The following is a 12,899-nucleotide window of genomic DNA, read 5'->3' as shown; positions in this document are numbered from 1 at the left end:
TGAATATAGGTGAGAATAACCATCTTAAACAAAGCCTCACCTTGCTAGATTAAGTTTTAGACTTCAGATGTGTGTTTTCACTTTTATTTGCTTGTAACCCTTTCTAACTTTATTCCTTTTACTTGGCATCACTTAACTTATGTCCTATTGTTAATAAATTAGTTCTATTTTTGTACTATAAACCAAAGCAGTGCTGTGTTTAAATGGAGGGGTGGGTTTACCCCAGTTAAGTTAATAAGCTATGAAGTTCTTTTGTGTCTTTAGAGGAACAAGCAAACCTTATTATTTCTCTGAAGCCTCTAGGAGAGGGCTGAACATTGCAGAGCACGTGGTTTTCAGAAAATTCAGGACCAGGAGTATGTTGGGGTCACCTATCAAATAGTAACCAGGACTGGTGGAAGCCAGAGTGGTGCTGCGAAGCTGTAGATAGGCTGCTGGAGTCAGAGCTGCTAAACTAGGTCTGTCTAGTACACAAGCACTCAGGATGTGACCTGCATGCTTGTAGGCTGGTTGTGAGCATCCCAAGTTGGAAGCTGCTACAGCAAAGCATTGTGAAGCACCCAGGGTTACAGGGCAAGTGATGACACACCTTACTTTTCTGGATTGCAACCCCGAATGCTGTCACACTTGCATCTTAATGCAACCAAATGCAAGATCATACATCTGGGTACAAAGAACAGAGGCCATACTTGTATGATTGGGGGACTGTATTCTCAAAAGCAGTGACTCTGAAAAAGACTTAGGAGTTATGGTGGATAACTAATTGAACAAGAGCTCCCAGTGAAAAGTGGTGACTAAAAGGGGTGATTCTTGGATGTATAAGCAAGACTATCGAGTAGGAGTCTGGAGATGGTATTACCTTAGCATACAGCATTGGTGAAACAGTTACTGTGTCCATTCCATTTCTGGTGTCCACACTTTTTTTTTAAAAGAATGTTGAAAAATTGGATAAAGTTCAAAAAGGAGCAACAAGTTAAGAAGCTAAATCTATTAGTTTATCAAAGAGATGGTTAAGAGATGACTTGATCACAGTATATTAATATCTACATGGAGAGAAGAGATTTGGTACTAGAGGGCTCTTTAACCTAGCAGACAAAGGCAGAGCAAGATCTAGTGGCTGGAATTTGGCACATATTTTTAACAGCAAAAATAATTAACCATTGGAAAAATTTATCAAGTGATGTTATGGATTCTCCATCACTTGAAGTCTTTAAATGAAGATCGACGTGTTTCTAAAATATATGGTCTAGTTCAATCCAAAGTCATTGGGCTTGACCCAGTAATTACTGGGTGATATTCTATGGCCTGTGTTATGCAAGAGGTCAGATTAGGGGAATATTACGGCCCCTCTTTTTATTAAAAAAACCAACAAACATACCTATGAATTGAGACTTAATAGGAAAGCTGGGAAGTGGGATGTAATTTGGAGATATTGTGTATATGTATGAGGTGTGGAATTGAAAATAGTGAAGCCGTCGGTGGTCCTGGGGAGAGATGGAATTGGGTTTCAACAGGTTGTTGTATCTGTAAGGATATGACAAGAGCCCAGATGTTTGAGTTTGAGAGGGAAGCAGTTACTCACAGATGAGGTTTAAGTATAAAGTGTAAAATTAAAGCTGAAAAAATATAACAGGAAACTTTGTTTGCATCATTTTTTATGCTCAATGTTTTAAATTAATTTATTACTTAACAGCTTTTCTGTAAATATTCATAGATAAGGTGATGAAACCATTCAGTTGTTTTAAGTACTGGAAAGTAAAAAAGCACACATTGCCTTTGAACATGGTTCATAAATGTGATCACACTCATGCATGTGAATGCTATGATAGCCAAATCATTAGCAACACTATTTCGCGCTCTATCAAATGATTGGTTTCATTAGGGAGTTGCGCCTAAAAGCCATGGCCCAATATTACCCTCCGTTTCTGTAGTTTTGGACTGAGAAGTAACAAATTGCATAAATGGAGAAACAAACTTTTTTTTTTTTTTTTTTGGCTAATGCATTTGTTCTGTCATTAATTAAGCTGAATAAATGAACAAAGAGACTTCTTGAAATGTGATTTGAAAAGTTTACATTATCCATTTAACAAGGAGTCTGGATCAATATCTTGCCTAAAAGGCGATGGTTCATCAGGTATCACTTCTTTAAAAGATCATTGATATGTAGAAACTATTACTAAATTTCTCATTAACTGTTATAATGCATGTTTAATGCAAACAATTACATTTTAATAAATTATCATTAGTGGTGCTTTCAGACATAATAATGATATTTTACATATACCTTTACTTCCTACAATATTTATCTCATTATTGTAGAGAAGTGGAATTAAGATGTAAAGTGTAGAAGAGCATTTTGAACCACACTACTGCCTGCATCCAGGGTGGGTGGTATTTAATCCTAGGTTTTGGTTTGAATCTGTCTCTACTACTGTAGTTTTATTTATTTTTCACCCTTCTGTAATTTGATGAACCAAAATGTAGGATAGTGATATAGGTTACCTAGAACTAAACTACCAATTTTGATTACGCTTCCTTAGCTGTTTTTGTTAACTTTTAACTATAAAGATTTAACTTGATATATTCCAGGTCCCTCCACCATAGACTTTGGTGAAGTTTGTGTGCACTCTGCATCTACGAGAAAAATGCATATCATCAATAATCTGCCTGTGCACATCTGGATACAAGTAGAAATTGAAAGTGAGGAGCTACAGCAGACTAGTCCATTGTCCCATGTGTTGCCACCTCTTTCGAAGACTTACATTCCAGTAGTATTTGAGACTAATACCTTGGGGAAATTTCAGAAGTAAGGCTATTTATTTGCCTCTTGATTTAGGTATTAACCTAGGTGGCAAAGGAAATGTACACATTTTTTCACATAGCTAGTTTAAACTAAATATTATTATAATGCAAGTGCTGATGTTTTGCATGTTATGAGTTGTTATGTAAACACAAAACCTAGTTTTACACTTAAAACTTTTGCCACTGTAATCATGTTAATTAGGGATGAGATTTTTTTTTTTTACTGGCAAAAGTGTAGACACAGTTATACTGGCAAAAAAGTGCTTTTGCCATTATAGCTTATTTCATTTGGGAATATTGCCAGTATAAGCTGTCTACACTAGAAGGATTTGCTGATAGAGCTGTACTGGAAAACCTTTTCTAGTGTATGTGATATCTCAAAATGGAACTCTAACCATACCCATACAGTTGCTAAGGAGGTTGAGTCAAATATTCATGTGCATGCACAGAAGGAAGATAGACACCCAGGCCATCCTTTAAGGCAGTGTTGTTGTAGGTGAGCAGTTTAGGGGTAAAAGATTTCCAGTGTAAAAAGCCCAGAGCGAAGGTAGGAACAAGGAATAGTGGATGAAATACTGGCTCCGTTGACTTCAGTGGATCCAGATTTTCACTCAGTGTTTTGTTGAGGTGTGAGATTACAGGAGAGTCAGAGATACAGAGGTTCAATACAAATGCTTCTTGGTGAAAAAGCAGTGATGCTTTAGCTGAGGTTTCTGCAAGAGGGCATTGTCTGTGTGCAGTTAGTAACCACTTCTGTTTAGGGAAACAGGTCTTGTGTACATTTTGTAAATTAACTACTTACAGTAGAACCTTAGAGTCCGAACACCAGAAGTATGAACTGACCAGTCAACCACACACCTCATTTGGAACTGGAAGTATGCAATCAGGCAGTAGCAGAGACACTAAGAAAAGCAAATACAGGACAGTGCTGTGTTAAACGTGACCTACTAAAAAAACAAAGGGAAAGAATTAAAAAAAAATTTGACAAGGAAAGAAAACTGTTTCTGTGCTTGTTTCATTTAAATTAAGATGGTTAAAAGCAGCGTTTTTATTCTGCATAGTCAAGTTTCAAACTGTATTAAGTCCAGGGTCAGTTGTAAACTTTTGAAAGAACAACCATGACGTTTTGTTCAGAGTTATGAACAACCTCCATTCCGGAAGTGTTTGTAACTCTGAGGTTCTACTGTACACTAAGAAAATAACCTGAGTCTGGGTCACCGGTTTCTTCTCTAACGTGAAGTTGACCTGCAAGGCCCTAGTATCTGATAACGCTCAGCAGAGAAGTGACAATATATTTGACCATTACATTTTAATGAATCAAAGCTATAGAAACACATTTTTTGATAATTTTATGGTTCCTAGCATACTGTAAAGAGCAAAACAATTACAAATAGCAAATTTTTGTAATCCTTTTAATTGAGTATGCCTAATGTATACAATATTTTCACTGGGTATTTTGCTCCTAATGACTATATTTAATGTAACTCTATTGCTGAATATTTTAGTATACATAAAATTTATTGGATCATACGTTTTCTATATTACAGGTCTTTCACTTACACAATAAACAACAAACATACTGGTCATGTGCTGGTAGTTGCAAAAGCAGTGCCAGTTGCCCTTGAGCTATCTGCAAGGGAGCTGATTCTAAATCCAACCCCTGGTTTCCTTGTGGAAACAAGCTTTAGAACAACGGTCAGATTATCCAATCGCAGAAACTGTCTTGCTGAATTCAGTTGGAAACCTATAGTCACAGATAAAGGAATAGCATTTTCTATACGGCCAGCCAAAGGTATAGTATGTTTTGAAAGCTGTTTTAAGCAACATGCAAACAAATGCATGCACACCACATTTTATGATTATCTTAAAGATGGCTGACATCAAATGTCAATATTTATTTGACACAGTAAAATGTTATTTTTAAGGTTTGCATTAATACTACTGGAAGTCAGAACTATGATCAGACCACGAAGGCCATAAAAGCAAGTAAAATTCTGAATTTTTGGTGCCCAGACTAATTTGCTTATATAAGCTCTGGAAATGCACCACAGCCCCATCCTGCTGTTTCTGTGCCCCAGTAAACAGCTCTTCACAGCAGCTCTGCTCTGAGCTCAAGCGTTTAAGCTGCTGACCACGAGAGTGGAATGAGGCAACTATTTAATAGTACACAGCAATACTAAGCAACCATTTAGGATAGGAAGTGACAAAGAAAATCCTATACTGTACATCGAATCCGTGGATGTAAAGCGGATATAAATCTGAGAATTGGAAAAATAATTTCCAAATAAAAACAATAATTTGGGGATGGATTTACATCACTTTTGGTGATTTTTTTTTTTTTTTTTTTTTTTTTTTTTAAATACCCTCCTTTTTAAATAGCACAGGAGTGTGATTCACATGTTCAAAGACTGATAAGTCGTGGATACGTTCTGTTGAAGTATATTGATAAACTGGGTTACGCAGTTGTTATGAGAACTTTGAAGCAAGGTTTAATTTAAACTAGCTAAGTATATTGCTCAGCACCTTTGTAAATCAGGCCAGATGTCGCTAGTAATGTGAACCGGTCAGAAACAGGAAACTTCAAAAATTTTCCAGAATTGTGAATATTTACATATTTATACATATTTATCTAGGTATTGTAGAAGCATACAAAGACCTGGAGTGTGAAGTGGTTTGGCATCCAGGTTTCTGCTCTCCAGAAACAGGAGAATTCAATCTGTGTGTACATCAGGGAAACACACTTAAGCTAAAATGCTTTGCAAAGGTAATATTTAACCCAATGGTTTTGCACATTTTTGGTTTTTATCAACATTTTCTTGATTTAAATTTATTTTAACCTCCCATGTTCTGTATCTTATACATTAATCAAAATAGTAGAAATTCTGTGGCTCATTCTTCCACAGCACAGGCCAGGGTTCCTGCTCCTCCCTGGTTCTGAAACCTAATCACAGTTCACAATTTTCTGGAAACCTAGTTCTGGGAAAAGAAAGGAAAGATCTGTTGTACCTAAATACACCAGATCATGTATCTGGGAGGTTTACAGAACTGCTAGTAATCCTTGCTGAATTAGAAGTGGTGGCTGCTCCAGAAGGGGACAGTCTCTGCTTCCTGGGTCAATAAAGGGTCTATGAAAAGTCTAACTCAGATGAAATCTGTGCTGCTGGGTGAATTTTTAGAGGTGGTTTGATGGTGCCTTCACCAGTAGAACTCTTAGATTCATGCTCCAATGAGGAATTCTTTCTCTAAGAATGATAGCCAATAAGACACATCCTCACATTACATTTTCCACAGGCTCCCTTTTTCTTAGTCAGCTTGGAATGTCTTTTTCCTGCCACTGTTTGGGCAGTTGAATTGGTACAGTTCGTTACAACATGGTCTGTGCTGTAGCCAGGGCTGGCTCTAGGTTTTTTGCCACCCCAAGCAAAAAAACCCAAAACGTCCGAGAGCACAACTGCCGAAGGGAGATGGGTGGGGGGAACCTCCAAGAGCACCTGGAATGCCGCCCCTGAAATTGTGCTGCCCCAAGCACGTGCTTGGTTTGCTGGTGCCTAGAGCCAGTCCTGGCTGTAGCATACTGAGGCCTAGAAAAACAATTCTTATCCCACTCACCTGCTGATTTCTTCTACACAGCAACTGACACTCGCAGTTGCCAATGCCAGCCAACTCGGACTTACAGAGCTCAGGCTGCGGGGCTGTTTCATTGCTGTGTAGATGTCTGGGCTCAGGCTGGAGCCCAGGCTCCAGGATCTTGTGAGGTGGGAGGGTCCCAGAGCTTAGGCTCCAGCCCCGGCCCAGAAGTCTACACAGCAGTGAAATAGCTCTGCAGTCTGAGCCCTGCGAGCCTGAGTCAGCTGGCACAGGCCAGCTGTGGGTTTTTCTTTGATATGTAGACATACCCTAAGATGCTTCATCAGTATAGCACAGCCACCCACCACTTCACTTGCCAGGTGAGGAGGTACCATAGGTTTACAGATTTCTGTCAGATCAGAGATCAACCTACAGAAACAGAGGAGCTGTGGTGGAGGGTATCCGGGACTGTGATTAGATCGTGTCATCTTGCCTGTCAAACAAAGTGAGGAGAGGGAACACATGAGCTGTGCTGTTTTTGACCAAGCCACCAAGCAAACAATTTAGCGGGTAAGCGGGATCATAATTTATTTGTGTTCACATAATTATCTGTGCACTGCATTAAAAAATCGCTCAAAATATCAGCTTTTGCAAAAACTTCATACCTGAATTTGATAGCCATGCGAAACGTAAACAGAAGTACAGTAATATAGCAAAAGTATTAATTTTCAAAGGGAAATAAAACACATTTTGTTATCTTGATAGAGGTTTACTTTTTGATCTAGGTGGTTTGGCAAAAAGTAGATAAATGTTGGTTCCCCTTTACATTCTACTTCACTGTTTAATTTATGCATCTCCACAATTGTCTGGCTTATCGTGAAAACAAAAGAAAATTAAGCTACGTTGAATTATTTGTTTACACTCAGTGTTATTTTATGTTTGCTTTCTTCCTTTCATTGTTGTTAGCTTGGACCTACCAGTATTCAGTTTATGGAACAAAGGATACCTTTCAATCATGCTCCTCTAGGATTAACTACGTGCAAGACAGCCATTCTTCAAAACACAGGACATAATCATGCATACTTCCAGGTGAACTGAATTATGCTGCTGTACAGGTTTTTTTCCCTTGTTTTGGAGAGTTTTTCGTATCTTATTAGAGTTTGTGTTCTCAGTTATTAGATGTGTTCTCTATGGTATACTAATTGATTTCCCCCCCCTTTAGGTAGTTTTAATTTTTATTATACAAAATATAGTTATCCTCTTTAGAATCCTACCCTCTTTAGGGGTTCATGGGACTACTTGACCTAGTTTCTCTTCCTTGTACTATTTTTTAGCTTGCTTTCATTAATAGTGCTGTCTGTATTAGCCCAGGCCCTCCTGACCACATTTGAGTGTAGGATAATATGCTTGTTGTTGCAACACTGTGTTTATTAAAAATAAGGAAGCTTCTTAGGTTTACATGGCCTCTGAGAGGTTAAGTAGAAATGACTGGATAGATAAATTTCCCTTTGCAGGAGTCTTGTCCACATTTCTACTGTGAATAACTTGCAGATAATTTTCACTCAGCTTGTATCTACCATTGGAGAAGATGCTGTATTGGATCTTTTTGGAGTTGTACTAAATCATAATTTTCTAATGTTCAGGAGTGCTCATAAAGAACAAAATCAAGGCCCAAATTTTCAAAACTGGGTTGCAAAAGTTAGTTGCACAATAAGATCTGACAGATGTTCCGCACTTCTGAAAATAAAATCATTTATTTAGGTGTATACATATGGATTTAGGTGCCTAACTGAAAATTTTGTCCTAAACTTTTAGGCCCAGGTTAATCTCAGTCTGATGGTTACATTAACTAAATTGTAAACTCTTCCAGACAGGAAATGTCTTTCCCAAATTCTGTAAAAGTGTACATTTACAGCACTATCAATGTTTTATAATGATTATTTGTATTTGAAGGTTCTTGATTTGAACCCCCTGCCTGGAATGACTATCACTCCTTCTCAGGGGGTAGTACCTGTTGGAGGCCACGCTGATCTCAAAATCGACTTCACCCCCAATGCAGTAATGAAATTTGATACCAGAGTGGAGGTATTAAAAAATCTGAACATTTATGTATTAACTTGTTAAGTGGGTGTGTACATGCATGCCTATCTATTTATCTTGCTCTCCATTAATCCAATCCAACATAATCAAAGGGGTAGCCCTGTTAGTCTGTATCCACAAAAACAATGAGGAGTCCGGTGGCACTTTAAAGACTAACAGATTTATTTGGGCATAAGCTTTCGTGGGTAAAAAACCCCACTCCATGCATCTGACGAAGTGGGTTTTTTTTACCCACAAAAACTTATGCCCAAATAAATTTGTTAGCCTTTAAGGTGCCACCAGACTCCTCATTGTTTTAATCCAACATAATGTATTTTTTTCCTAAAAATGTTGATGATTTGGTACTGCAGTTTTTCAAAATGAATATCTGTATATTTTTCTTAAAAAGCAATTTTTAAACATTATCTTATTATTTTGTATTCAAAAAAGTATACTGTATTTGAGGTGATGAGTTTGTTATGAATACATATGGATGTGAGGAGTGTTCCTTTTTGAAAGTTTTTTGTTGGAATAGAATCAAATGTTTTATCAAAGACAAACCATCCACCATATAAATGGGTTTTCTGAAAGGATTCAAAATAATGACAATTAGAGGAAATACTTAAAAGCTTCACATCTGATTGATTTAGTCTAAGGGCGTGGGTGTGAGATTGATGATAAATTGCCTTTGAGCATGAATTTATCTGTCTTTCCAAAGGGGTGTTTCAAGTTATTGTGTGCCAAGTGATTTTATTTGAAAAACTATTAGAATTTATAGTTTAGCAAAACAAGAAATGGTAGGCCAATCTTAATAATTGTCTCTCTTAATCCCAATTCTGGGATGTGACTTCCACTCTTTTTTAATAACATGGTGTTCTCTGCCTTTCTGTACAGGATGCTGTGATTAAAGACAAGACAAATAATCAGTTATTAATTATAATTATTTTATTAAAGAAAGAAAAAACAAAATGAAACAAGTAACCATTGTTTATGGTTGTTAGTTCCGATCTCTTCTGTATTTCTCTCTGTGGAGAGCTTTTAACAGAGATTACATTTTTGATAGTGGATCTACTCTTGGAGGATACCTCACTCCAAAAATTAAACTAAAACAGGAGTCACTAGTATCATAGATAACTAAAACAATTTATAGGTGGGCAGAAGAATTTAATTGAAGATTTGTTATATCCTGGATAACCTAAACAGTTTCTAAATGAGCAAAGAAGAGTAATCTTAAGTTTTATGAAACCAAAGAGTTTAAATCAGTTACTTAAAAGAAGCCATTCAAGGAGTTGTCTTGAGATAGGCAATTAATGAATATCAAGAATCTTAAATCTGAATTAAATCCCACTATTTATCTCTGTTTATCCAGATGAGTTTGTTTCTTTTCCAGGTATACACAATCCACCATCTTATGTTTAACAAGATCTGATAATCCTAGTAATAAGTCATATTAATATGCTCAATTAGTATCTTAAATTGCAATGGTCTTTCAATATTTCATAAAATCATTACAAGAACAATTTAAATATAATTCCTTGGCAGTGCTTTGGCAAGTTTCATGTCACCCATGATGCTGATGAACTCGTGCTGAACTGAAAGGCTGCTGCTTCTTGATGCTGCTTCATGTTCCTTTCTGCTCTCTGAAAGTTACTGTTGTTAGTTGCTTGTTTGTGTAGATGAACAGGATGAGCAGTGGTGAGTGCTGCAAAGATGAAGGATGGGAGGAGATTTTGAACTGCGTAACCAGCAGCACAGTCTTTCCTTTCCAGTCTATAGTCTTTCCTTCCATAACCTTACTGGAGGAGGAAGGATTCATAATATCAACTGTTGTGGCCCTTTCATTGGCTCAACACCTTAATGGGATTGCCTTGTTTGCCGTTTCAGCTGTACATATGCAGTGTGTTACTACATAGGCAATAGAGTTCTAATTTTTCCTCAACTTGATGGTTATACTGCCTTTACCTTTGTGGCAGGAAATTCTTAACTTGAAAGTTAGGCCTGGTCTGTTGTACCCAGTTAGGTCAATGTAAGGCAGCTTACGTTGATCTAATTGTCAGTGTATGCACTATGGCCTTGTCACACCAATGTAAGTGCTCTACTACACTGACATCATAACTTCTCCTCCACGAGGGGCATAGGGCTTATGTCTGTGTAGTTAAGGGGGGAAGGATAGCTCAGTGGTTTGAGCATTGGCCTGCTAAACCCAGGGGTGTGAGAACAATCCTTGAGGGGGCCACTTACGGATCTGGGGCAAAAATCAGTACTTGGTCCTGCTAGTGAAGGCAGGGGGCTGGACTCGATGACCTTTCGGGGTCCCTTCCAGTTCTATGAGATAGGTATATCTCCATTATTATTATTATAGGGCCACAGTGTCTGTAGACACTGCATTCCTTACATCAGCTGTTGGCTAGCTTGTCAATTTCATGGCTGGAGCCATGAAATTGAGAAGAAAGCCAGGCAGCTAGAGCTGGTCTGCCCCCGGCTTCCCACTCCCAGCCGGGCTGCTGCCTGGAGGCTCCCCGATCAGGGAGCTGAGAAGCCCAGGTGGCTGCTCCCAGCTGGGAGCAGGGAGCCAAGAGCCCAGTGGATTGGGGAGGAGGGGGGGGGCAGCTGGGCTTCTGGAGGGGATCTCCAGGGATGTGAGAGCCCTAGCTCTCAGCTCTCCACAGTGACTCTGTTCAGTTGGTGGAAGCGCTCCTGGTGAGGACGCATACCACCAACTGTAGGAGGGTAGTGTGGACGTCAGCCACCGCAGTAATTTATTGCAGTGTCTGTAAGTCAACCTAACATAGGTCAACTTAGGGCTCTAGTGTAGACATGCCCTTACAGTTTTAATTCGTTTGACTTAGTCCATTTTTTGATATTTTCCTTCAGTGCTGTCCAGGTTTCATAGGAAATGAAATTTTGTTTTAAATAAATCTAAAAAACCTTATATTGTATATAGTCTTTCCGCTCTCAAAGTAATCTTTTTAACCTTAATTCTTAAGGACAGTGACTTTAAATTTAAATAGCCATCCGAGAAGGCATTGTCTCTTCTTAGCAGGCTTTGGAGAAGTACCTCATGTCTTTCTGAGTTTAGTAAATAACTTGCTTAAGCATAGCCAGTTAACTAATTTTCTTATCAATATTTTATACTCGTGTTGCATTCTATTAGTAACTAGATATAGCATCAAATGACCTTGCTGTATTTGTACATAAAACATCTCCTATTCTCATTACAATGACATTAGGAAGTTATTATGAGGCTTGCATTTAGATGCAGATTAACATCACAAAAGAAACTTATTGATGCATTTAAGGAACAAAGGGTTTTCATCTTTAAGCAGCAACATGAATTCAGAAGGTAGAAAAGGCCTTGTACAAATTATTTCTCAACCATAAATGTTCTCCTTTACATTTGAAGAATGAAGACTTTAGATTACCTCTAAAAGAAAATATTTTTAATATTTCTGTAATTCTTTCTGAGGGTTTTAAAACGTAGGCATTGTCTTTGAAAAGGGAAGGGGGAAAGACCCACTTTCTTGGCTTTTGAGAACACAATGTATCCCTAAATATTCTTATAAAATCTGTTGCTTGGGATAAAATTAATCTCTGTGCCAGATTCTGCCTCATACTAGAGGGATGTGCTTTGGACTTTGATCAGACAATCTTGCTGGTATTCTGGCCATTTTGACCCAATGGTTCTTAGGTATAAGATCTGCCATTTGCAGTACATTTACAACTTGCACTTAAAAGCATCTATTATATATTTTATAGAAAAGCATAATAACCAATACTTATCTACATCCTTAAAAACAATGCATACAACATGATAGTCTAGAAAGTTAAAATGGAGATAGACATTCTAAAAGTTGCATTTCAAAGTCTGTATGAACCACTGAGTCAATAAACCTCTAAATGTGTTATCTTCCTTTGACATTTTGGGAGCCTGTCACTATTTGAATGAACTTTTCTTAGGCCTGGTCTACACTACGACTTTAATTCGGATTTAGCTGCGTTAATCCGAATTAACCCTTCACCCGTCCACACTACAGAGCCAGTTAATTCGAATTAAAGGGCACTTAAAATCGATTTCTGTACTCCACCTCGACGAGCGGAGTAGCGCCTAAATCGATTTTGTTAATTCGAATTAGGGTTAGTGTGGCCGCACACCACCGAATTACTGTGTTTAAATTAATGGGGTAGTGTGGCCGCACACCACCGAATTAATGTGGTTAAAAACCGAATTAATGTGCTTAGTGTGGCCGCGCACAATTGAATTTATACAACCTGTTTCCCAAATTCGAATTATCTAAATTCGGATTAATCCCGTAGTGTAGACATACCCTTAGGAATCTCTATAGCATTAACATTTCATATAATTAAATAATCAACTGAAAACATAAAACTGTTATTTCTCTAAGCATTGTGTGTTTTTTCAAAACATTGTTCGTATTTCCTAAATTCAGTAA

At 37.8% G+C, this 12,899-nt stretch overlaps 1 protein-coding gene across 1 annotated transcript in view; it reads left to right on the top strand.

Annotated features, from left to right (window-relative positions):
• LOC112104196 (cilia- and flagella-associated protein 47) overlaps positions 1-12,899 on the top strand; it is a 698,279-nt gene that overhangs the window by 50,429 nt on the left and 634,951 nt on the right. The window contains exons 14-18 of the mRNA XM_029910741.1: positions 2,590-2,806; positions 4,350-4,594; positions 5,436-5,566; positions 7,336-7,458; positions 8,323-8,454. Coding sequence (XP_029766601.1) covers positions 2,590-2,806; positions 4,350-4,594; positions 5,436-5,566; positions 7,336-7,458; positions 8,323-8,454 — 848 coding nt within the window. The remainder of the gene's footprint in view (positions 1-2,589; positions 2,807-4,349; positions 4,595-5,435; positions 5,567-7,335; positions 7,459-8,322; positions 8,455-12,899) is intronic.

This window comes from Terrapene carolina, unplaced genomic scaffold (assembly GCF_002925995.2).
Source record: "Terrapene carolina triunguis isolate 2854851 unplaced genomic scaffold, T_m_triunguis-2.0 Scaffold22, whole genome shotgun sequence".
Lineage (NCBI taxonomy): Eukaryota > Metazoa > Chordata > Testudines > Emydidae > Terrapene > Terrapene triunguis.
This window is presented reverse-complemented; position numbering and strand designations above follow the sequence as displayed.